The 27,277-nt window shown below is 37.7% G+C and overlaps 1 protein-coding gene across 24 annotated transcripts in view; it reads left to right on the top strand.

The window, feature by feature from the left end:
* ANO10 (anoctamin 10) overlaps nt 1-27,277 on the top strand; it is a 268,016-nt gene that overhangs the window by 107,404 nt on the left and 133,335 nt on the right. The window contains exon 12 of one of the 24 annotated variants that reach the window (XM_086366283.1): nt 465-27,277. This exon is cut by the window's right edge and continues 43,974 nt beyond it. The exons of the other annotated variants lie outside the window; for them this stretch is intronic. Coding sequence (XP_086222409.1) covers nt 465-548 — 84 coding nt within the window. The 3' untranslated portion in view covers nt 549-27,277. The remainder of the gene's footprint in view (nt 1-464) is intronic. 24 annotated transcript variants of the gene reach the window in all.

Raw genomic sequence — 27,277 nt, 5'->3', positions numbered from 1 at the left:
TCTCTGCTGTTCAGGTTGGGTGAATTCTATTCATATTCCTCAAGTTCATTGATTCTTTCCTCTGTCATTTCCACTATACTGTTGACCCCATCTACTGAGTTTTTAAAAGTTTCTGGGATTACATTTTTCAGTTCTAAAAGTTCCATTTAGTTCTGTGTTGTAATTATAACATCTGGGTTTTGTTTGTTTTGCTGAGATTTTCTGTTTTTCCATTTGTTCCAAGAGGATTTGTACTTGATTGTTGAAACTTTTTTTTTTTTTTACAATGACTTGTATTCACTCAGGCTGCTCTAACAAAATTCTGTAGACTGGCTGGCCTAAATAAGACATGTATTTCTCACAGTTCTGAAGTCTGGAAGTCCAAAATCAAGGTGCTGGCAGATTTTGTGCTTGTAAGGGCCTTCTTGGCTTGTTGAGAGCTGCCTTCTTACTTGCTGGTGTCTTTTTTTTTTTTTTTTTTTAAGGTCACTAATCCCATCATGGGGTTTCACCTTCAGGACCTCATCTCAACCCTCCTGTGCACCACTGGCTTCATGAGAACCGAATGATGTCTGCTTTTCTATCTCAGAAAATAGGCTACTCCCTAGAGTAGTGACTAAAACACTATAGGGATGCAGTTCAGTGTTTAGATGACTGTTGAATTAACGGAGTTTTAAAAAGGAAGCTGGGAATTTCAGTGTTTATTTGAAAAGGGAAGATGGATATTTTTGGATAAATTTATTTTCAGTATTACTTATATATCTATATTTGTTAGTGTATAACATTTTCTGAGTCCTGCCTGTACAACACAAAAGGATGCCCAGTGCTCATCCTTTTCACTCCTTAGTTAAATAAATTACACTCAGTATTGAGTGTGGCTCCCCAGGTGGCACTAGTGGTAAAGAACCTGCCTACCAATGCAGGAGACGTAAGAGACCTGGGTTTGATTGGGAAGATCCCCTGGAGGAGGAGATGGCAACCCACCCCAGTATTCTTGCTTGGAAAATCCCATGGACAAAGGAACCTGGTGGGCTACAGTCCACAGGATCACAAAGAGTTGGACACGACTGAGCGGCTAACTCTACTCTATGTATATTTCACTGAATCTGGTGCTAAGAGAAGACAAAGCCATCTTTTTATTTTTGTCTTCAGGGATTTTGCTCCTTCTGTTTTGTCTTTTTTCGTTGAAGTATAGTTGATTTACAGTGTTGTGAAGAATTCTGCTGCTTCATGTAGTCAAGAAGAAATGGATATCTAAAACCACACTGTACACACCCACAGGTATCTTTAGTTTAGTACGTTTACCAGAGATGCAGCTGGGCAGGAGAAGGACATGCCAAGTAAATGGTCTGTGGAGCAGAAACCCATGAATTTCATTCAAAGACAGCAGACCCTTTCCTGGCTATATCTTTTTCCTTTGGTAAGCTCTTGGGGCCTCTGTAGCCTGTTTTGAAAAGTCCTGGATGTGACTTCATTCTGATTTCCCAGAGCAGTTAGAAAAACACCTTCCTCCATGCTGGTGGAGACATCTGACTCAGAATTCTGACCCTATGTTAATCTACTCTGAGGATGTCAGTTAGGTGTTCCTGTTGACCGGAAGCATAGGAGACAAAAGCACAGCCATGGGCTCATTTAGAGTCAGTCACGACATAGAAGAAAGGTGTTTAAAATTAATCCACATAGGCCAAAATGCCAGCAGTGTTTTAGGCTGTTTTGTTTCTTCTACGTTTACATCTCTGAATAAGAAGTATTTCCTTTGGTTGCCAAGGCTAACGTCCTGTAAGAGAAGAATGATTGTTTTTGGTGTGTGCTTGTTTTGATGAGGATATAATTGTAATGTTATGAATATTTACTAATATGGAGATCATTACTAATGTGGCAATCACCCGGAATAAGTCAAAGGGCCAGGAGGTATGAGGAGGTTGTAATAGATAAATGTGTACTGCTCTTTCACTTTCTTTGTTTCTTTTTCTTTTATTGTAGTAAAGCATAAATAACATAAATTTACCATTTTAACCTCTTATAATTTTTTAGTTGTATTAATAAACACATTATGTGAAATTTACCTTCTTAACCATTTTTAAGTGTATAGTTCAGTGGCATGAAGTACCTTGATATTGTTAAGCAATCATCAGCACCGTCCATCTCCAGAATTTTTTCACCTTCCCCAGCTGAAGTGCTGTACCCATTAAATACCAACTCCACATTCTACCTGCCTCTAGACTGTAGTAACCTCTAGAAACCTGATGTAGGTGGAATCATACAATATTTATCCTCTGACTTATTCATCTTAGCATAATGTCTTCAAGGCTCATTTATGTTATGAATTTCTTTTTAAGATTGAAAATGCTATTCATATATGCCTATATATCACATTTTATTTATCTCTTGACCCATCAATGGACAGACACACTGCTCGTCCACCTTTTGTCTGTTGTGAATAATGCTGCTACAAACATGGGCGTTCAGATATCTGTTTGAGTTCTGTGCTTTCACTTCTATGTATATAGCCAGAGAGTTGCTGCTGGATTACGTGGTAATTCTAGGTTTAATTTTTTGAGGAACCTCTTGTCATAACCTCTGCTACGCCATTTGTCGTAGCAGCTGCATCATTTATATTCCCACTAGCAATGCACAGGGTTCTAGTTTCTTCATATCCTTGACAACACTGATATTTTCTGTTTTTTTGGATAAGTCATCCTAATGGTGTGAGGTAGTTGAGCATCTTTTCATGTGCTTCTTGGCCATTTGTGTATCTTTTTCAGGGAAATGTCTATTCAAATCCTGTGCCCATTTTTTAATTGTGTTGTTGGTTTTTCAGTTGTTATTGGAATCCTTTATATATTCTAGATGTCAGTCTCCTATTGGATATATGATTTGCAAATACTTGTCCCATGCTGTGGGTTGCCTTTTCACTTGATTGATACTATCCTTTGATACACAGAAGTCCAACTTATCTATTTTTTTTCTTTTTTTTTTTGCTTTTGCTTTTGGTGTCATATCTAGGAATTCATTACCAACTCTAATGTCATGATGCTTTTGCTCTATGTTGTCTTCTAGGAGTTTAATAGTTTTAGATACTAAGTCTAGATCTTTGATTTAATTTTTATATAACTAAATTTGTATATGAAAAGGGTCCAGATTCATTCTTTTGCATTTGAATATCTAGTTTTTCCACAATCATTTGTTGAAAAGACTGTCTTTTCCCCCAGTGAATGGTCTTGGCACCCTTGTCAAAAAACATTTGACCATATATGTGGGGGTTTATTTCTTTGCTCTTTATGCCATTGGTCTGTATATCTGTCTTTTTTCTTTAAGCCAGTTTATTGTGGTATGATTGACATACAAAAAGCTGTACATATTTAATGTGTACAATTTGATGAGTTTGGAGACAAGTAATAGCTCTCTTTATGCCAGTACCCCACACTGCTTTGATCACTATAACTTTGTAGTTAAGTTGTGAAGTCAGAAAATATGAAACTGCTCAACTTTGTTCTTCTTTTTCAAGATTGTTTTGGCTGTTTGGGTGTGCATTTGCTTTAAAATGCTTTTAGTAACTATAGGTACTTAGTTTCTGATGTTTTAAAACTATTGCTCAAAAGCTGTGTTATATTGGCACAGATTGGTATTGAAATAAGTCCTCTTCTTCTGCCACAGTATTGTATTTGAAGGTTTATTTGTTTTTATTTTATTTACTTTCATATAATTGAGTGGACCTAACTTTGGTTTCTTTTTTTTTTTTTCTTTAGTGGGTTTTTCATTTTTTTTTTTTAATTTTTTTTTTAATAGTCAAAAACTTTCCAAACTTTATTAAAAAAAAATAATTTGCATACCCAGGAACCTCAAAAACATCAAATAGGATAATCACTGTATTTAAACTATAAAATTAATTATAGGCTTAACTGTAAAAGCAAAGTTGTAGCTCTTTGAAGAAAATTTAGAAGTGAATTTTTGTATTCTTAAATTAGACAAGTTTCTCAGATGTGACACCAAATTCATAAATGACAAAAAACAGATAAATAAGATTTCATCATATTAAAACCTGTTGTGCTTCAAAGGACAGAATAAAGAAAGTGAAAGAAAACTTACAGAATGGGAGAAAAATTTTGCAAAACATATCTGATAAAGCACTTATATCCAGAACTCTCATAACTCAGCTATTAAAAGACAAATAAACCAATTTAAAATGAGCTAATTACTTGAATATTTCTCAAAAGATTATATACAGAGATTATATGAATGTGTATAAAAATATTCAACATCATTAGTCAGTAGGAAAACACATATCAAAATCATAAAGATATAAATTTTCACTCACTAGGGAGTCTACCCAAAAAAGGAAAAGTTGAGAATTTTAGGGAATTCCCTGGCGTGGTTAGGACTCCATGTTTCACTGATGAGGGTGCAGGTTCAGTTCCTGGTTGGGGATCTAAGAGCCCACAAGCTGCATGGGATCCATGTGTGGCCAGAACATGAAATTTCAAATAATAGAGAATTTTGTGTGTCAGAACAAAATCAAGCTCAGCAAAAGTGTTAGAAGTAACCAAAAAAAATTGAGTACGTTAGCTAATTTTATTTCAGTGTTGCTGAGACCTGAGCTGAATGCCATCTGGTCTTGTAATGAATCCCAAAAGTGGAAAGTTTACAAATAAATTAGAAAATGTAAGTTTTTGGTTTCTTACCATATACATTTAAAAAAAAAAATCGTACTGACATTCTAAATTCAGAATATTATGAAAAGTCCATCAACAGAATTAATGGATCAAATTAATATTTCTAAGATTTCTCTCTTTGATCGCAAGTATGTTTTCCAGATTGAAATCATATTTTATTTCCTATTTTTCCTATAGTTTAGGTAAAATGTTACTATTGAATTAAATATTTAAAAAGATATTTTGTTAGTAGTATATTAAATAAACAACATGGTGTACTTTTATATATACATTCATGGCCCATGAAAAAGTGGAAATTTCACTAATTTGAAAAGGCTATAATAAATAAGTCATAGGTATATGTAAAGTGGATTCTTATATAATTTTTAACATACTCATGGAAAAAGAAATTTAAGACATTTTAAAGGTTTTTTTCCTCCAAATTAAGTAACATTTAAATACATTTATGTGATGATAATCTGTTAACAAAACAAAGAAGATGTAGAAAATGCAACAATTTAATATAGCTGATGTTGAGAGTTAGTGTTCTCATATTTAAATTGTGGATTAATTGGTCATTTCAGCATCTTTTCTGGTTCACATTTTCAAAGCCAGGAAACTTTAATTTTTATTTAGGTTTTTGACTCTTCAGAATTTTAAAAAATAATTTATTTATTTGGCTGTACTAGATCTTAGTTGCGAGGCATGTGGGATCTAGTCCCTGACAAATGATCAAACACAGGCCGCCTGCATTGGGCATGCAGAATCTTAGCCTCTGGACTACCAGGGATGTCTTGGATTAAAAAATCCTATGTTTCTTTCTTTTTTTTTTTTTTTAACTTGATTGAGTGTGCAATGTAAAATTGAATAAAAAACAAAAATAATCTTCATTTTATGTTGGTAGCTGTATCGTGTTACAACTTTTGTGTATTTACTGCCATCTAGTGTTTTAAAAAATCATGACACTTTTATTTGTATAATAGTTACAGAAATTTATTACAGACTAAGAGAATAGCCTACTAATATATGAAACTATATCATGGAATCATATAAAAATACCATTTCTAGGTTAAAATAGTCAAATGCTGGGAACTTCATCAAGTTCATCCCACAGGATTAAATTAGTACCTAAATAGTCTCTCTTAAATCATCATCATCATTCTCACTTCTGAGACAAATTTAGCTCACTTTTTATTGAAAGTTTTAATATGCAGAATTTTAATTGTTTTAAATGCAGAATTATACAAAGATCTCCAATTCCTAAAAGATAGAAATGGCCTAAATTCCTTTAAATGTCAAATGTTTGATAATCTTTTATTTTAGTGTTAAATGCGCTCACAGTTTTCTTTTAATTCTAAACTTGGCAAGATGCTTCAAACATATTGAATGCTAACAATTCACCTACTAAATGCTGTTCTTTTTCTAGGGTGAAAATGAATTAACTTTTCACCTACAAATTACACTGCATTTCTTTTTTAAAAAAACTTTTTCTTTATATTGGAGTATAGCCAGTTAACAATGTTGTGATAGTTTCATGCTAGAAATTACACTGCATTTCTGATGATTAGGTTCTGGTGACCAGCAAGCCAGTCTGCACTGTGCATGTTTAATTGATAGTTTTAAAAGATCACTTTATTGCAGTTTCTTCTTCTTCTTCTTTTTTTTTTTTTAAAGAATGTAAGTTAGGTAAATTTTTTTTTTCTAGTGCAGGCAGGAGGAGAAGGGAGTGACAGAGGATGAAATGGTTGGATAGCATGACTGACTTAGTGGACATGAGTTTGCGCAAACTCCGGGAGATAGTGAAGGACAGGGCAGCCTGGTGCGCTGCAGTCCATGGGGCACCACTTAGTGACTAAACAACAACAAAGGAAACAGAGCTGATTCTCATCTCTCTGTAATGACTAAAGGTGTCTCCCGAGAGGGAACCAAACCTTTAGGATTCTTTTATGCCCTGACTCAAGGCTTCATTTTCCTGTTTAAAAAAATAATTAGTTTCAGACTTAAAGAAAAGTTGCAAACGTAGTACAGTTAATTCCTATGTATCCCTTTGTTAGGGGTTACTAATTTGGAACATTTTGCCATATGTGTGCTTGCTCTCTCTGTCTCTTGACTGATTTACATCTGTATCTACTGATACACAGAGGTATTTCCCACTATGGAGATTCTATTTCTGCACTGCCTTTTAATGCATTGTTGCCCTGGGCCAGTCACCTTGTCTCATAAGCTCATCTCCTTGACTGCCTGAGGCCAGTGCAGCATCCTCCCCAGGAATGCTCTGAGGAGTAGAATAAGAAATGAAATGTGTGTATCCCTGATCAGAAGCGTCTGGCATGGAGCAGGTGCTGAACATAACGCAGGTCTTGTTATCACCTTTACAAGGCAAGATATTGTGCATGTGAAATGCCAAACACAGAGCTGGGCACCTGGTAAAGGCTCAGGGGATATGAACTGCAGTTCTAACCATCTCTGCATTAGCAGAATAAAACTTTTGTTATCTTTATCAGGTCTTAATTGCTGCATGCAGGATCCTCATTCTGTCATGCAGCATCTTTCTTTGCAGCCCTCAGACTTCCTAGTTGAAGCACCCTAGCTCAGTAGTGGGGGTGCATGGGCTTAGTTGCTCTGTGACATGTGGGATCTTAGTTCTTCAACCAGAGCTCAAATGCGTGTCCTCTGCATTGCAAGGCAGATTCTTATCCATGGGCCACCAGGGGAGTCCCTAACATCAACTTTTTAATGAAAGATTTTGCTGTACATTTGGGAAATACACGAACAAAATCCCTGGGCAAAATATTAAAATTATGTTATTTATAAGAAAAGGTGAACTGACTTTTCTTTATGGTACAGTGGTTAAGAACATAGGCTCTGGATTCAAATCCTGACTCCAGTTTGACAAGTTACGTGTCTTTGAATGAATTTGAACAATTCAGTACAATTGTTATGCTGACAAATGAGTAAATGCACTTGGTGTGCTTACCACAGTGCTTGGCAAGATTAAGCATTCATATTTGTTGTTATTGTTGTCTCAGAGGAAAATAACTGTTCCCATAACAATCTCTTCACCTGGATGAAAGGTATGATTAAATTTTTCGATTTCAGTTTAAAAACTTGCCTAGGAAGGAACCCGCAACCAACTCTTCATCTGATCTCCACTTCCCAGTGTCAGAGCATGTGTTGGGCTCCTGGGAAGGTAAAGGTTTTTGACCTTTGGGTTAGAATCCTTTGGGATGAAATTATTGAACTGGGGGTTTTCCTTCTTCCTTTTGCTTCATATAATCTTGGTAATTTTCTGGTCTTTTACTGCACTGTCCCCCTCTTCAGTATTATCAAAATGAAACATTGGTCTGTGTTCTCTTAACAGTGTGGGAATAATTAAAGATAGTCAAAGTAAATTCTTTTATTGGATATATTAATTATTGTGTGCTTATAATATGGCAGGCATTATCAAGGTGGCTCAAATGGTAAAGAATCTGCCTGCAATGTGGGAGACCTGGGTTCGATCCCTAGGTCAGGAAGATCTCCTGGTGAAGGGAGTGGCTACCCACTCCAGTATTCTTGCCTGGAGAATTCCATGGAGAGAGGAGCCTGGCGGGCTGCAGTCCCTGGGATCGCAAAGAGTCGGACACGACTAAGTGACTAACACACACTCACATACCAAGATATAGTCCTGGCTTTAGAATTGCTCAGATAGAATCCTCCAAGAGCTAAATCACAGTGCAGTAAGTAGAAGGCCACTTTCCTAACTTCCCCCTTGTGAACCATCTCTTCCCATCCCCTCCTGACAGTCCTCCCACTGGCATAGACTCTCCCAGCCTGCTGGTGGGGGTCCGTGGGAAGGATGTCCACTCACTGAGTGAAGTACTCACCAAGAGGCATTTAGTTCCCAACTCTGTTTATGTGTGGTATTCTCGCAACTGTGATTGGCATAAATTAATTAAATGGAATGAAAACTGATGAAATGTGTGTGCTAAAATAGAGAGAGCCATCATTTTCATGAAAACCTTTGGAAAGACTCCATGAAGACAAATGACTATCAGATTGGATAAAGATGAGTCAATTATAAAAGATTAGGGAAAATCATAAAAATGTAGGCAGCTTCCAGATTCTGTTTTCATACTGCTTTACGAGTGTCTTAAAATTTTTACTCTTCTTGAAAGAAAACAAACCTGGGAATCTTTGTCATTGTCTCATGGGTGTTATTTATGCCTAGAAGACCATAACAAACTCCATCACTGGATCCTCCTCAAAGAAAAGGCCTTGGCTCCACATTAAAAGATTTGCAAATAAATGTACATTTAAATTTTTGCTAAAATCTAACATTAACGGTTGGCATTTTTAATAGATCCATATTTTGACTATTTGTATTAGCTGAGGAATTTTGACCTAGGTGAACAGCCTAAAAGAGCTTCTGTCCTTGGAGAATATGGGATTAGTGGCCTGACCTTTAAGTTTGTCAGTTAATGGGAAATATTTGTTTTGTTGAAGGACCCAGTGCCTTCCAAATTGAATGTTAGTACATAATTCGTTTAAATATGACTTTGTTGATGTTCAGTTGATGTTTGTAAATTGCTTTGCATTCTTTTAAGATATTAACACTGGTAACCTAACCTGTTTCTTACCTGGCAAGTTTAGGAAAAGGCAGGTCTCACACCTCTGAAAGAGATCAGTTTTTACTCAGAATGGAGCTGTTTTCAGAAAAAGAATTTTGCAAGGATTAAGAATTAGAAAACTCAACAGTTTCTGTACTCTGTTAAGTCATAATTTCAAAGTCTAGCTACATTATTTTCTTTAAAGTGAAATTGGAAAATGCCCTGTATATTCAAATGCAAATACTTAATATATCCACAGATAAAGAAAATGACTTGGGTTATTCATCTTTGAGAACTGTCACTCTGGTCCCCTCTAAGTGCTTTCAGAGCCTCCTGTCAATTACCTGTTCCCTCAGGTATCTCCTATTACATCCCAGCCTGTGCTCCCCACCCCCAGCCACAGACCTGCTCAGTTCATTGGCTTCCTCGTGGCTTTATCTGCCAACCACCTCCTTACACGACAGCAGACTTCCCTTTCAGATACATAAGCCAATTCAGAGTCAAATCCACCTCCTTTCTCTGCTTTTCTATTTTATTCTTTGGAGAATGGGGAGATAAGAAAGCATTTGGGCTTTATTTTTTCCCCCTAAGATGGCCAGCAAGTTGTGCTTCAGAAAATTGAAAGTAGATTTTAAGAGTGTAAGAAATCTCCACTCTTTATAGTATCAGATGGGATGTTGGGAAGAGCCAATCCAAGGGGAGTTCATCTGGGGAGGCCTTGTATGGCAGGGGACCGCTATGAAGGAAGAGTGGGCCACTGGGGCAGCTCCTGAGGCAGGAGTGATAGGGGAATGGTGCCGTCACAGACCATGTGCGTTTGCTTAGAGTGAAGAGCATGACTGGGATGATGAGGGGTAATGGGTGGAGAATTGGATGGAGGGCTCAGAGCTCATTAGGAAGACTTCACATTGCATGTACATTTCATTACAAATTGGTCCTTTTTCATATGCTCAGAGGCAGAACCACAATAGTCATTTCCCCTCGTTAATGTCAACTCTACCTGGCCATTCCCAATGATACATGAAAATGAATAGGTTGAGAATTGAACGTACCGTGTCTCTGCTCCTTTCCTTATGAGGGGGTAGCTGCTTCATGGAAGTATGAAGGGGGTGAAGTGGGTTCATGCCTCAGAAGCCTGGCCTTGTGGATGTAGACAGCTTTGGTTGTCCTCCGGCCTGGACCATACCCACACCCTCCTCTGTCTCTGCAGCCTCCAGGTTTCTCTGCTCTTTCCGCAAAGGTCCAAAGAGGAGCTGGAGTCTGCCACATCCTCTTTCCATTATCTTCCAATCCACCTTGTGTTTTTGGTTCCTGTGGTCCTGTTGGTTAGGTCCCAGTGCTTTATGCTTGCATCCTGGTAGTTTATTTCTTCTGTCAGGAACAGAAAGGTGTCGGAACAGTTGTTCTTAAGGACCCGATCTTCAAGCTTTCTGCCTGTGCTTTCATATAAGTTACTGTTTGACTTCCATTTAACCTGCTGTTTCTGGTCTACACTGAAAGTATTGATACATAGAAGAGAAACCACGCTCCTGCTCTGAAATGAGATCTCGACTCACAGGCAGAGCACTTAACAGAGCACTTAAGTCGTCATTTTTGATGCTTATCTTCTTGCTTTTCCCCTCAATGAAAACAGTGCCTTGACATTCATGTTTCTCAGCATCTGTTGTTGTTGGTTAGCTGCTAACCTGTGTCCAACTCTTTTGAGACCCCATGGACTGTAGCTTGCCAGGCTCCTCTGTCCATGGGATTTCCCAAGTAGGAATACTGGAGTGGGTTCCCATTTCCTCCTCCAGGGGACCTTCCCACCCAGGAATCAAATCCACGTCTCCTGCACTGCAGGCGTATTCTCTACCACTAAGCCACCAGGGGAGCTCTTCTCAGCATCCAAACCCTACTTAATCATCCCTTTTCTTTAGAAAAGTTTTCCCATGTAAGCAGTACTCAAACCCAAAATGTTAGTCATCTAGGTCAAATCTCACTTCGAGAAACGCTTCACTGTTTCTTTGCACTGGAATTCTGTATTAAAGATTGAACCAGGCTTGAATATTATTTTTTTTAGTGTCATAGAAATTGATACATTAATTGGATTTGGTGAAATGATACCAATTTTACCAGTTCCTGATTTTTGTAGTTATTTTGATATGTTGCAGTGTTGTTTTATATTGCTGTTACTTCTGTTTTCCTCCTCCCTTCCTCCGTTTGGTCTTTAGCCTAAAAGGTTCAGAGGGGCTTTAGTGTCTTTTGTATCTCCCCCAAGGGGCCATGTGGTAAAGACTGATTAAATTAGACACTCAGTGAGAGTGTTTTTATAGACTCCAAGGTGCTTATAAATGTAAGACGTTAATATTACTGCTGTAATTTCTTCCTAGTTAATAAAATGTGTTCCCAATCCCATTATGTTATAAATGTTACTAAAAATGGACTATTTACAAAGATGGTTAAGAACCATGAAAGGAAGGGAAAGAAAGATTTTGAATGTTGATGACTTTGTAAGAAAATGTCTTTTTACCTTACAAATTTTAGTTAAAAACTCTTCTATGCCAATTGAAAAAATGTAAATGCTGTGTTTTGCATATACATATTCATATATACATATGGATGCATGCACACACACGTGTGTATGTATTTCTTTAAAATAAGATACAACAGTTCTCAGCCTAAAGATCAAGTTTCTCTGGCAGCTTGAGCACGGGGTGGAGGGTGAGCTGCGGAACAGAGACAGATGATTATCCCTGTGCTGGTGTCAGTGGGCCCCGGCGAGAACCATTTCCACATGGGCATGAAGGCTGTAGCACTCGCCTTATCCTTTCTACTTCAGAGGAAAACTAATTGGTTACCACCTGTGCTAATAATTAAGTCTATGATATGGTCATTGGTGCACAAGGAACTCGAGTATTTCACATCAGAAAGGTGATGGGATTGGAGCAGAAAGAATAAAATTTATTAATAGTCTTTCACAGTCAGTTGTAGAAAAGGAACCACAGGGAAAAAGAGCAGCTTTCATTTGGGTCAGTGCTATTCTTCCACTGAGGGCTCAGGAAGGACAGAGGAGCAGGACTGTGGGGAGAGCTCATTGCATTGTCTTCCCTGTGTGGTTAAAGTTGTCGCATAGATTTGCACCCTGTCTCAATTCGAACATGAAAATTTACTGAAAGTGATTGTCAGGGATTAGAAGTAAGGTGTATATTTGACTACAGAGGTATATAGCACAAGGGGCATTTTTTGGAGTGATGGAATTGTTCTTTATCCTGATTATGATAATGGTCTCACAGCTCAGTGCATTTGTTAAAACTTAAAGAGCTGTCCCCCCAAATGAGTGATTTTTACTCTACATATATTAAAAAGATAAAATTTAAAATGTATGAAAATATTGAAAAACATGCTTTGGGAAACCTTTTGTCTGTGGCTCAGAATTTGTTTACTTAACCCAGTCCTCTACAAGATGAAAGAAATACTTTTTTTCCAAAATTAAGAATGAAACAACCTAATACCAGTTAATCTAAAATTTTACCTATCACTTGATTTTATCAAGTGGCTCTCTTCAAACTCCAAGTGACATTTTATAGCTGAATTTTTAGAGACAGTGCAATAATAATAAAAGGAATGAGAAAAGTAGGCCTCTTTGGCTTTTCCTTTTTGAGCCCTCATGACTTTGTTTCAACACAAAAGGAGCTGTTCACCTTGAGTATTGTTTTGCTTGTGAGAGGAAATGAAGGAGGTGAGCCACAATTCTCAGACTTTGGAGAATTCACTGGTCATGCCAAAAACACAAAGAATAATAACAAAAAATAAATACATTTTATTGTATTCAGACTCTCTTTTCTGCATGGAGGTCATGTACAGAAATGCAAATAATTGTGTGGAAAGTGATATGCACTGCTGTTAAGCCTTTAAGAGGCATAAGGTACCCTTCATGTGCTTCTAGAATCAGCAGGATTCTAGGACAAATAGGAAGCGGCACAGTGGGAAGGGTTCAGTGAGGGATCAAGATCAATGTTAGTTGAGTCACTGAAAACCATCAAGTTAGCATTTGGTAGTTTTTAAATAAGTAATTTCAAACTAAAAATGTTTTAAACAACTCAGAATATGTTAACTGCAGAAAACTGAGCTATTGTGCTGTCTCTGAAAAAAAAAAAGAATATTAAATTTACTCCTGAGTTTAGTTTTTCTGAGGACTTTTTAAATAGCCTATAAAATATTCTGAGCCAAGAGATTTAGCCTGTAGAACAGTTTTTAAAATATAAAAGACTAAATAGTATGTGACTATGGTCCAGTTGAAAGCTGATTGATCAGTTAGGTAACAGATATTTATTGAGTGCTTATCTTGTAGTTTTTGCGCTTTAAAATAAGGTTCAGTGACTTTTTATGACTACGGTGCCAAGCCCTGTTTGTTTATTCTTTGGGGAGAAAGAAAAGGTTTCTAATCTAAAGTCTTTGGGAAGGAACTTTGTCAAGCCTTTGTCAACTGATACCATAGTTATTAATTCACACATTAGCTGAAACAAATGGTATTGGATTTTCAGGCTTTTTCTCTCTGTTGTTGTGGTCCATGTATCACTAAGACTTCCTGTCCTTTGTACTCATCGTGGTTTACAGTGATAATACTCCATGTGGTACTCACACTGGGCTGGTCTGAGAACTGTGGGTTAGTAGTTTGCAGAAAGATGGATAGGAGCTCATACCAAAATGTAAGTCAGCAGGCTGCTTCCTTCCTTGAAAGTGTCTAGCTATGGAAAAACTGTCAGTCGAGCTCAAAGTGTGCTACTGACAGTTGATTTGCCTTCTGGAGCAAGTCCTTCTCTCCTTGTGGACTAGAAACAGTGCCCTGATCTGTTTTGGTTTTGCAGCACGGCAGTTGAATACTTCATTCTTTCCTTTCTAAGAGTTATTGGATTCGGATAATGTTCGTGCTTCTGAGGAGGAACAGTGCCCATTTTGTTGCTCCCATTCTTGACTCTGGAGCTCTGGTGTTCCAGAGTCCTGCTCTTTTGATGTCCGTTTCCGGGTGGATCCTGGGACGATGGGGAGGGGTGGAGGATTGTCCTGCAAAGGGGTCACTTCCGTCATTTGGCTCTGCATGTTGGAATCGTCTGGAGGGTTGTCTGGGTTAGGGGATTATACTCTTTAGAGACTGTGCTGTTTATGACCTCAGCTGCGTTGTCCTGTTGTGTGCGTGCACGCGTGTGTGCGCACACACACACACACACACACACAAGTGAACAGAATTTTGAAAACAGCAGAAGGTATTCAGTTGGGCATTGCTACTTTTGAGAGAAAGAACCAGCTCCAAGCATTCCTTCTATGCTCTTTTTGTATAACTTAAAAAAATTTTTTTTGAATTCTTATTAATGAGTCAAATTATCTATTATATTTTGATTTATAAGGAAATAAAACATTTCTACTTAATATTATTAGATTGTTGTTTAGTTGCTAAGTTGTTTAGTTTTTAACCCTGTGGACTGTAGCCCTCCAGGCTCCTCTGTCCATAGTATTTCCCATGCAAAAATACTGGAGTGGGTTGCCATTTCCTTCTCCATATTTGTATAACTTCTAATCAGTTTTTTGGAGAAGGCGTTGTCTCTCATATGCATCTTTTGTTTGGACGGTAGCAGCTGGGCTCATCTTCCATGTGGCTTGATACCTGACAGTATCTATTGTTATGATTTCACTTCTGTTAGCTGGCAGTGTGGAAACTACAAAGCCATTTTCTTACAGAAGTAATGATCTTTATTTAAAATTGTTGGTGTTTATTCTTTGAATAGAAATGCATATGTAAGATTCAGAACGTGTAAGGTAAAAAGCACAGTGAAAAAAAATCCTACCTCTTTCTCCCAATCCACAAATTCTCTTTCATGGGGGCAGCCAGTGTGGTAGGTTTCTATATAGGCTTCGAGGAATATTTAATATTCAGATAAACAAATACGTATGTAAGAATAAGGATTCATGAGCAGAAGTTAATGAGTTTGTTTTACACCTAGTTGTTTAGTACAACTAAGAATGCTATTGGTATTTAAAAATTTTTTTTGTATAAAGGAGTGCATATGTAAGAGGACAGCCAATGTTATTGAACTTTAGAATTCATGATTTGAGTGGTATTTTACAAAGCAGTGTTGACCTTTTCAGGATAGTAGAAATCCTTGCCTCACGAGGACATGACAGGCTGAAGGCCCATGACTGACGTGCTTGTTATTTCAGGTTCAGATCAGTTTCACCTACAGTTGAGAAACAGCAAAAACTGATTATTAATAACAAATATTTTGACCTGGTTTTTGCCAAGGATAGTGCCAGGATTGGATTGGGGCCAAAGCAAAGGAGCATCTATGTGGTTTGTGCATTTTTTATCATTTTAAAAATAAGAATGAATTTCAAATAGATCATTGTGCAACTATGAGGAAAGAATCAGTATATTTCAACAAAAATGCACTAGATTAGGGAGTTTTTGAGGGTTTTTCTTTCTGTAAATAAGCTTCATGACTTTTAAACAAATGTGAGATAGGTATACTCTTTGACCTAGAAATCCTACCTCAAATAATTTTTCCTCAGGAGAGAGCGTTTGAGAGTGGGGTGACTTAGAACCTCAGTGATCCAGTTCTTTGAATGAACTTGCCTTAACCTTCTGAGTTTTCAACCCCCTTTTTAGTCTCATTTTCTACTGTGTTCCTCTTTCTTCCTCACCCCTACTATTTCTCAGCTTTCTTCTACCCTTCATTTCTTATTTGTATCCTCTGGAATGTATAGCCACCCCTTTTCTGCTGGCATCCCCCTATTTCAGGCCTTTTCCTTATTCAACTGTTCTTCACCTGTTTCCCTGAGGTATTGAGCTGAGTGTTGGGGCTGGGAGCAAGCAGAGGTGTAATAAACCCCTTCTTGATGGGGCTCTGTTTTAGCCACAGGCCACGAAGATAGAACAGAGAACGTCTGTCTGTTGTGGAACAAGGACCACTAAGTTCCTAATCAGAGAGCAGTGCCTCTAGAGCAGGGCATATACATTTTGTGAATTCTTTTCATGAGGACTGAAAAAAGACCTGAACACATGTAAACCTTTCCTTATCACTGTGTTTTTTGGGTCAGGGATTCCCAGATGTTTCAGAGAGATTGTTTTGTTTTATTCTTTTGTGGGGAAGAAAACATTAAAATAATGTGAATTAAATTAATTTTGCCTTGTGTGACTATGAAGATAAAGCTTGAGGGATTTCTGAGGGTGATGGAGCTGATCTGTACCCTGATTATGGTGGTGGTTTACATAAATCTATGCACGTGTTAAAATTCATGAAACTGTATGCTAAAAAAGTCAATTTTATTATATGGCATAAAAGTAAAATTTAAAAACAAAATACCTTTGTTTAAAGAATTTTATGTATTCTTGCAAGTAGAGATATAACTGTGGATGTCATTAATTAAGGAATCAGATTTATACTCTATGAACTGTTGCATGACTATTATAAACATTGGGATTTCCAAGGACCTAGTTAGACTATTTCTCAGTTCTACCTACCCTTCTCTCCATAGAAACACCAGCCTGTATTTTCACATTTAGTAGAAAATCAGTTCCAAACTGAGTGAGAATAGCATATCAGTGATGATGGCTGCTCAAATTTTCCCCCTAAATCCTTAGGAAAAATTTTGAGCTATTTTAAACATAATACAAATTTTGAAAATTTATATGCAAAGTTTAAGTTAAGGAAAAAGCATTTGCAGTCATTAAAGCATCAGTTGCCATTTATTGCCTGTTTATTTAGAAAGACTGAGTCCTCATCCCTAGGACTCTTAGACCTTTGCATTGTCAGTATCTTTGGGAGTATTTGAGACTTTCATCCTATAGCTGTTGGTGATTCTACTTTTCTGGTTGGCAAGATACAGTTGATGTCACCTAGGGGGCTGCCAAATGAATCAGTGGGTTTCTAGCTAGAGACATATCTGTGGTGACTCTCAGTAATGAGGATTTCTGTTTATTGAGCAGAACATCACTGGACTTGTGATAGTGCTGTAGGCTCTCTCATTAATATTTTTTAATTAACTACAATAAAAAATAGTATTGTGAGATCACACATTTTTATTTTTGAGACCTATATAGTGTATATTTTTATAGCAATTACAAAGCAGAAATATAAAATGTTAACATTTTTATTTTAAAATATTTATGCAAGAAAAAACTCTGCCACAGACATCTGAAGATAGAGATTTTTTATGAGTCATGGACAGACCCTTATTTTACCTTCATCCTCATAAAGCAGTTTGGAAAATATGGAATAATTTACAGATCTAAGATTACAATAAAGTAGACCTTGGTGTATTCTTTGAGCAAAGATTAAGATAGGATTTATAATTTTAAAAAAATGTTAAAAATATTTTCCAAAGTAAAGTGGCACTTGCTTTAAAAATGTTTGTTGATTCTTGAGAATCTATCATTTTGTCTTCAAAATAGTTGAATATTAGTTAAACAGCATGTGGCTGAAGTAAACAGAGCACCCATATTTGTGACTGAAAATTTATTATTTTTAAAATATTAAAAGATTAAAAAATCTTTTTGCCTAGAGTTTATTAGTAGTATTGCACATTTAGGTTTTAATTAAAAGAATATTCAGATTTTATCTTTTAGAAACCTCCGTGCTACTTGAGTTTGAGACTTTTTCTATGACCTAACCTACCACCATGATTTTTGAATGTTCCATGTGTGCTTGAGAAAAAGATATAGTCTCTCTTAGTATGTATGTAAAATTATCAATATCTTGTCTATTTTTCCAAAAACTCCACTCTGTTGAACATATTATTTAGATCTCCTATACTATTACTTACCCTTTGTCCACTTTTCTTGGTTCAAGAGTGTTGTCAAAGTGTTCTCTTAAGTAGTATGTTCCTGTTACAAAGCGTCTGCTATAGTTTCTGGTTTATGAATGTAGTCCCGTGCTATTTGGTACACTGAGATTTATAACTGCTGTGTTTTCATTTTGAATTGTGACCTTTACTATCATAGAAATATTTCTTTGTAACTTATAGTAATTTTTGACCTAAATTCTACTTTGTCTGATATTCAAATTGTATACCCTATTTTCTTAAGATTTCCAGTTTATCTAGTCTATTTCATTTTTAGCCTTCCTGAATTACATTGATTTAGGTATGTCTCTTATATACAGCCTCGAATTGGGTTTTCGTTTGCAAGGAAGTTTGAAATATTTTGCTTTTAATTGGTCTATTGCTTTGCTTTTAATTCAGTCTATTTGCATTAATTGAGATGCATGGTATGTTTGGTCTCAACATGGTCATGTTATTTTACTTACATATATATGGTATTATGTTATGTTATATTTACTGTGTTTCTTTCTCTATATCATCTGTTTCCTTACTTTCATTTTTCATGGGAGGTATTTAGAAAGATTTCTCTTACAGCTTTATAGTTTTACCTCCTATAACGTCCTTAATTCTCTTTGCCTTTACTTAGATTTCTACTGTTTGGTTTGTTGATTTTAAGTAACATCCTTTGATTATGTATTATCTGTTTGACTGTTAGTGTATTCTTCTTTATACTAGCATTATTTCAGTTATATTGTTCCTACTTTGTCAGAATATTCAGCAATTACATATATATTATTTTAGTCCATGGTTAAGCAGTTAAATCCCATCAGTGCTTGCCATCAGCTATCTTGGCAGAGTTTCCTGATTCACCTCTTTTTCTGACCCTTGTTCTCTAGTATGATGCTTCTGAAACAATACTGGGCATACTAGTCATTTGGACCTCTCAGGTGGGGCCTAGATTCTTATTCTTTACGAAGTCCCAGGTAATGCCAGTGCTGTGGGCCATGAACCCTACTTTGAGTAGCCAAAGATTCTGAGAAGAGTGTTTAATTTTTTGAATGTGTAAGACTATTCTGCTATAGCATTTATATTTGAAGGACAACTTGGCTGGATTCAACATCTTTTGGTTACTATTTCTGAAAGTTTCTTGAAAATGCTACTGCATTATTATTTTGATTTATTGCTATCAAATACTGATGCCAGTCTGATTTTTTTTTCCTTTTGTGTGTGACCTAGTCATTTTGCTTTGAGGCCCAGGAGTTTAGTATTATTTTTTAAGTTTATCTTTAAAATCTAATCACTTTATAGGTATATTTCTCAGAGGTGATTAGTCCAGATTACAGACAATGGTGGTCGTTTCAGTGCCATTTCATGTCTCTTATTTCTGTCTTCTTTTTTAATAATTTTCAATATTGTGTTCTATTATTTTTCCAGTTACATTTATGTGAAATCTTCTTTGCCTGTCTTTTATATCGGTCACTTTCTTTCATTCTGACATCTATTTTATTTTTGTCCCATAGGCTTTTTAAGCCTTTCTTCAGTGCTCCTTATTCTATTTTCCTTTCTATCCATTCTCCCTGGGCCCTTTTTTACTTTAATCACCATTTCTAAGATGCATTTGTCTTTTTTGCTAATTGTTTACTGGGTGTCACTCTCATTTTGTATCTTTCTGTTTGTTCATTTGTTTGATATTTCTATTCTGAGTTTCAAATTTTCTTACTTAGAGGTTTTCTTTCACATTTATAATTGTTTAAGACTATTTTATTTAGATTCAAATATTTAAGTTATAATTTTCATCTAGTTCACGTTTTGTTTGTTGATTGGCTGTTTTTTTTTTGCTGGCAAATTCAAGATTTGCATTTTGAAACTTTATGGAATTTCATATTTCAAATATAATCTATGGATACAGAGGGCTGACTGTATTTCACCATCTTTTTTTTTTAATTAATTTTATTTTATTTTTAAACTTTACAATATTGTATTAGTTGATTGGCTCTTGTTTCTTTTTTATTTTGTGAGGGAAACAAAATGAAAAACTGACATACCACGACTCACTGTTTGTTTTATTCTTATAGTAATTTTATACAGATATTATCTGCTGTTTGTTCATTTCGAAAATGATTAATTTCCCTGGGCTAGCAGCAGTAGTTCTGGTTGGCCAGGATAAGAGGTTTGAGTGTGTACTCAGTTCCTTGGTTGAAGAGTGCTTCCTTTTCTTGGTAAAATGCTGTTTTTAAAATGAGTACCTTCTTTGTGGTGAGAAGTGCAAGCATTGCTCTGAAGTGTTTCTGAAGGACTGTAATTTTTACTTTCTTCTTTCCCATAATCACCATTTTCCCTGGGTGCCAGATCCTTCCATGTAATCTTTCTCCAAGAAATAGTGCCTTCCTAAGACTACATTTCTGGTTCTGTTCACTTTGAAGCCCCATCCCTGTGATTCTCCTGGAAACCATTGATCAAACCTGTTCTCAGTGGTTCCTCACTCACAGTAGAATTTTTTTTTTTTCTGGGGATGATCTTATTCCAGCACCATTCCAACTCTATTTCTCTCAACATTTTTTTTGGAGTCCTTGACTTGCCTTCCCACACAGGTGTGAGCTCTTCACACCTTACTAGATATGGATTTTTCCCTATTTTCAAGTATCATGAAGTTCACAGCATCCCCTATCTCCTAGTTATATTGCAGGCATGAATAATGGATGGTTTCATTTGTTCTCTCCTCATTCATCTGATTTATTATTATTATTATTTTGAGAATGTATGGACAGATTTGGACTTAGGTGGCTGCATTATGCTGGTTTGTGAGAAACCAGCATTCTCTAATAATACTTTACATCTTTTAAAAAAATCAAATTTAGTTTGGTATTTTTGGACACATAATATATGATAATTCATTTATGAACTAAAGATTACTTCATTTTATGTTTAGTTTACAGAATATTTTATATTATTTCGATTATCATTATACTTATTCTAATTTGTACCTTATTACTACAAAATATATTCCTGTTAATATATCTATCTTTAATAGGTTATATCTAATATATCATCTATAAGGAGCATGCTGGACTTATTGTAATAGTTTAATTGGATAAGGGGCATTTTAAATTTTAATTTTTATAAATATATAGTCATTGAACAAAATGTGAAAAAATTTCTCAGAAATTCACCACACTTATCAGTCTTAAATTTGTGAATTAAATCCTGTGTAACTTTTCCCCAAGCCATTAAAAAGTAGCATGATCTGTGTGTGTGTTATATCCATTATCTGTATGTATTTTATAAACATACACTGTTTTTCCACTCTTGTTGAAGTAAAATAAAAACAAGTTAGAAATTATTTTAGACCCTAAGAGAATTTAAAGATCCTCTGCTGAAAGTGGGGTTGAAATAAGAATGTAGATGCCACCTTCTGTAATATTTGTAGGATATTTTAAGTCAATATTCAGAATATTCTGGGGAACTTTTTATTAAAATGTAACATACATATACTTGTTATGAGTAGCAAGCTACATGAGTTTCCGGAAGTGAACATACTCCTAAGACATTGAGCATTTTCCCAGAAGCCTCTTCTTGCCCTTTCTACTCACCACCACCCAACAGCAACACCTTCCCTGATGTCTGCTGCCATTTATTTTTGTCTCTTTTAACATTTTGTGTAAATTGCATCGCATGCCATGTTCTCTCAGTATACTTTTCCAATTATCTCAGTCTGTTGAAGTCATTTGCCAGCGATGGCTCTTTTTAGCAGTTTTTCCCTCCGACCTGTTAATTAATCCTCTGGAATCACTGTGCTGGTTTGCACCATGACGCTCCCATGTGGCTGGCAGTGAGCCGCAGTGCCCCCTAGACATGCCGTTTCTAGCTTTTTTTTTTTTTTTAATTTTTTTAAAATTTTATTTTATTTTTAAACTTTTCATAATTGTATTAGTTTTGCCAAATATCAAAATGAATCCATCACAGGTATACATGTGCTCCCCATCCTGAACCCTCCTCCCTCCTCCCTCCCCATACCATCCCTCTGGGTCGTCCCAGTGCACTAGCCCAAGCATCCAGTATCGTGCATTGAACGCGTTTCTAGCTTTATACAAATAATCATCAACATTACATCTCTAAATCCAGGAAAGAAATTGTCAGAGTGGTGGTTTATTAGAGAGATTAATAAAATATAAAGATATTTAACGATTTGGTGATGGAACAAGACAATTAGTGGGTTGCTAATTCCAAAAGTGAGTCTAAAATGGGAAAGATAATGTTACACTCTGTATGTTAGTCATATCCCTAACTGAAGAGATAAGTTGGCAGTCTTTTTAAAGCTTCATCGTTTTCATCATTCAATTGGTTTTACTTCCCTAAAATGTGCTGATTTCAGTGATTTTTTTTTAACATAATGCTTTCTAAGTATATTATGTGACTATGCTAGAGTATATTGAATGTTGTCATTTGAAGATAGAAGTGATAACTCCATTGCAAAACAAACAAACTAAATAAATCCAAAGCGCAGAGATGATGTTGGCACATTGTAGTGGCAGCAGATACTTGGGTTTGAAAGGAGTGGTTTCCAGACAACCCAAGGTTTGGAGTGACCGTTTCCATTAAATTCCTCATGAACTGCTGGCATTCTGATATTGCAAACAGAAGAAGAAAAGAGAGGAGCAAATTTGAAAACCTGGTCCCTGCCCTTCCTAAATGCATCAGCTCCCTTTCTCTGCCATTTACAGGTTTATTTTAAGAACTTGGAAAGTGGAGAGAAAGCAAAACATTTTTTCTTACTTAATACTTCTACTCTCTTTCCATTACTTCCTCCTCAGCAAATGTGGTTAAAGCTCTTTGTGGTGTCAGAGAGGGTAGGTTCATTGACCTCTGACTGGGGTGTGTTGACCACGTCCCTTGAGGGGACATCTGTTCACGTAGCAGATTTGGGGGCCTACACACCTGGTGCCAGCCCCTGAGCAGAGTCAGACTTGGTCCTTGGCCTCTTGGAGCCTTAGGTAGTGTGGATACAAAGTGCCAAATGCTCATAGAGATAAATGAAGAATGGCTGAGGTGCAGAATAGAGGGTGGTTCTCACCCATGCTCAGATGGAAGAGGTTTCAGGGGGTCAAGAGTGAAACTGACTGCAGGGTGCCAGGCAGGGCTCCAGGTAGGCTGGACCGTAGTGGGCAGCAGCTCTTCTGGAGTGGCACATGTGGGAAGCAGTATTCAAAGGCCTCAGTGACGTGTTGAATGTGGAGTGTGTTAGGGTAGAGGGGTTCTCTGAGTGAACCCCTCACTCAGAGAGGTGTCCAGCTTGGATACTGGTTGGAGAACCACTCACTGAGACAAGCAATGCTAAAAGGGGACTGTGTTTTGGCAGAAGATCCTAAATTTGTTTTTGGGTTCTGCAGAATCTCGAGTATTTGTGTGACAGGCAGGAGGAGGCCAGTGGACAGTTTGATGAGCTAGAAACCCATGTCTGTGAATTGCCCGCATGGGGAATCCGTGTTCCCTTTTCCCTGATGCTTGCTTCCCTGGCCCAACTGATGCATGTGGGCTGTACACAGGGCTCTTGGAGAAGAAAAGATGTACGTTAGGGAGACCTTCCTGGTCTCTTGGACTCCAGAAGAACGGCAGCCAGGCTAGAACGTGGTAAGCAGTGGACTATAGCTGCTGGTATGACCACTTTGAAGTCACGTCTCAGAACATACGCAGAAGAGGGTGGGGTTAAGGAAGTTGGAGCACTGACTTAGAAACTTGACCGAACTACTTTCCTCAAATTTGCTTGGGATTTTTTTTTCTCCCCCCAAGAACCCAAGTCTTCAGAACTAGGTAGAAAATGTATTCTTAATTAGAAACGCACGCATACAACCATTATAGAAACTTGAAGTGTCATCGTTACCCGTGTGGAGAACTGTTTAAACAATAGCCTAGGAGGATGACTGAACGTGGTAAACACAGCACAGCACTCATTGGAGATAAATGACTCAGTTCATCCTAGAAATTCATTCTTTGCCCTGAGAGATTGGTCTCCACGTTTTCTTCCCACCTCTTGAGCTGTTCCTTTTCTACCTTCTCCCAGGACTTCCCCTCCTCTGGACGACTCAGCCATTCCTCCTCTCCTGTCCCTCCTCACTCCCTGGGCATTCCCTGTGGCCCTGGTGAGCAGTCTTCTTCCGCTGCAGCACCCCCTGTTGACCACCCACCTGGGCATCTCTACACCCAGACTGCCTCCAGTGGAATGTCACCCAGTGGGCTTCCAAAACTGCATTGTCTGGCACATCCACCTGCTGTCAGCTGGAAGGTGGAGTTGACTCTCCCTCACTCCCCGTCAGTCCAGCAGTCATTTCATCTGGACTAAAATCCCCTCCACTCATCGCCTTGTGCGTAGCCTTAGAGCAGGTCCTCGCCATTTCTTGCCTGAGTTACAGCAAGTTCTTAACTGGCATCCTGGCTTGGGGCTCTCCAGTCCATTCTGTTGCCAAATGCTTGTTCTGAAACACAAATCTGATCTCATTCTCTCCTTGAAAGCCTTCTCTGGCTGTCCACTGTCTTTAGGATTCAAGTTCAGATTGAGTTTTGCAGGCCCAGGATGGAGAAGCTTGCAGCCCTGCCCCCTTGCTCTCCTCTGCACACCCTAATCATATTCAGCTCCTCCTGGCTCTTCCAAAGGACTGAGCTCTTGCTTGCCTGAGACTTTTAGTGCTTCTTCCTCCACTGAGAACCCACTTCAGGCAGATTTAGCCTAAATTGTTACTTTTGCACATTGGTTGGCCTGAAGACATAGTGCAGTGAGCATATCATTTTCTTTAATTATTCATTTCTAAGGCTCCCTCCTGTGTCCAAAGAACGACCGACTTCATGAGGCTGAGGACCCCTTGCAATCTTGAAGTGGACAGTGCCAGGTGCTCCCTTCCTGGCCTCTTTTCCTCCAGCGCATGGGCACAGCCCATGATCTATATTCAGTCGGTTATAACCTTGCCACTCCAGACTTTGAACTGGAAGCCAGTGACCCCCTGAGGCAGGGACCATGCAGAATCCACTGTGGAGAGGGAGACTGCAGTGGTGGCTCTTGTCAAGGGTGTTAGGTCTGTGCCCAGCAGCTGCAGCCCTGGCTCCTTTGCTGGAGAAGCTGTATGCGTGATCGTGAACATTGTTCCTGCTGTGTGATGGCCATGCCTGGTGTTTTAGATCTTTTGGAGGGTATGTGAGCTGCACAATAGCCTTTTAACAAATCTTTTCTTTGCCCAAGTAAAACAAAATTGGTGTTTGTGGCTTGCAAATAAGAACCCTGCTTGATGGAGGTAGATTTCCAGCATCAGTACCTGTAAGGAGAGAGAGCAGAATGGCATCATCCTGTCACTGGTGTGACACATCCCTGTTGCATATGAATCATAGAAAGCTCTTGGCTTGCACATGAGTGAGTGCTCGCAATACTGAACAAAAGGAGCTTGTGCTCTGTATGCAGTGGCATAGTTAAGGTCACAGGGCTTTGCCTAGATAAGAACAACAAAAACATTGGTACTGAAAGTGGTTCAGGTGTGTGTGTACTGATAACTGTGGACCTAGTTTTATTTTTATTTTTTTAATATAAATTTATTTAAATTGGAGGTTAATTGCTTTACAATATTGTATTGGTTTTGCCATACATCAACATGAATCCGCCACTGGTATACACATGTTCCCCATCCTGAACCCCCCTCCCACCTCCCTCCCCGTACCATCCCTCTGGGTCATCTCAGTGCACCAGCCCCAAGCATCCTGTATCCTGCATCGAACCTGGACTGGCGATTCATTTCATATATGATATTATACATGTTTCAATGCCATTCTCCTAAATCATCCCACCCTCTCCCTCTCCCAGAGTCCAAAAGACTGTTCTATACATCTGTGTCTCTTTTGCTGTCTCGCATACAGGGTTATCGTTACCATCTTTCTAAATTCCATATATATGTGTTAGTATACTGTATTGGTGTTTTTCTTTCTGGCTTACTTCACTCTGTATAATAGGCTCCAGTTTCATCCACCTCATTAGAACTGATTCAAATGTATTCTTTTTAATGGCTGAGTAATACTCCATTGTGTTTATGTACCACAGCTTTCTTATCCATTCATCTGCTGATGGACATCTAGGTTGCTTCCATGTCCTGGTTATTATACACAGTGCTGCGATGAACATTGGGGTACACGTGTCTCTTTCAATTCTGGTTTCCTCTGTGTGTATGCCCAGCAGTGGGATTGCTGGGTCATAAGGCAGTTCTATTTCCAGTTTTTGGCTGTACTAGTTTGTATTCCCACCAACAATGTTAGAGGGTTCCCTTTTCTCCACACCCTCTCCAGCATTTATTGCTTGTAGACTTTTGGATCACAGCCATTCTGACTGGCGTGAGATGGTACCTCATTGTGGTTTTGATTTGCATTTCTCTGATAATGAGTGATGTTGAGCATCTTTTCATGTGTGGACCTAGTTTTAAAGTATATGTTTTGTGTATATATTTTGTGGTGAAATATATATCACAAAATTTACCATTTTAAGTATACAACTTAGTGACATTAATTACATTCACAGTGTTCTGCAACCATCACCACTTTAAGTTTCCAAAACTTTTTTAATCACCCCAAACAGAAATACTATCCAGTAAGCAGTAACCCCCCAGTCCCTGGTCACGCAGTCCCCCCTAACCTCACCTTTATTTGCTATGAAGTTGCCAGTTCTAGGTATTTCATATAAGTGAATTGGTATAATTATTTGTCCCTTTTCCTCTGGCTTATTTAGCATAATTGTAAATAATGCTGCAATGAACATCAGCAAGGAAGTATTTGAGTCCCTGCTTTCAGTTCCTCTTGAGTATTTAGGAGTGGAATTGCAGATCATATGGCAATTCTCTGTGTAATTTTTTGAGGAACTACCAAACTGTTTCCCACAGCACCTGTACTATTTTACATTCCTACCAGCAGTGCATGAGGATTCCAGTTTCTCTGTATCCTCACCAACACTTATTTTCTGTTTGTTTTATGGCCTTTTTGTTTGTTTGTTTCTTTTTAACTACCACCATCCTAGTGGGTGTGACGTGGTGTCTCATTGTGGTTTGGAATTTCATTTCCCTGATGACTAGTGATGTTCAGTGTCTTTTCATGGTTGTTGTGGAGCATCTCAGTTGTATCAAGGGCATCTTGATCAGCTAATCCATTTTCATACTTGCATTTTTCCTAGAAATAAGCATATGAGTTCTCTCCCGTATATCATTTTTTGGCCAGACTAAGCTCTCAAACATGAGTCCCCTGTGA

This window comes from Bos grunniens, chromosome 22 (genome assembly GCF_055505025.1).
Source record: "Bos grunniens cultivar Pamir isolate PY7600 chromosome 22, Bosgru_T2T1.0, whole genome shotgun sequence".
In the NCBI taxonomy this organism is placed as follows: domain Eukaryota; kingdom Metazoa; phylum Chordata; class Mammalia; order Artiodactyla; family Bovidae; genus Bos; species Bos grunniens.
The sequence above is the reverse complement of the archived record's forward strand: the minus strand, read 5'-3'. Positions and strand labels throughout refer to the sequence as shown.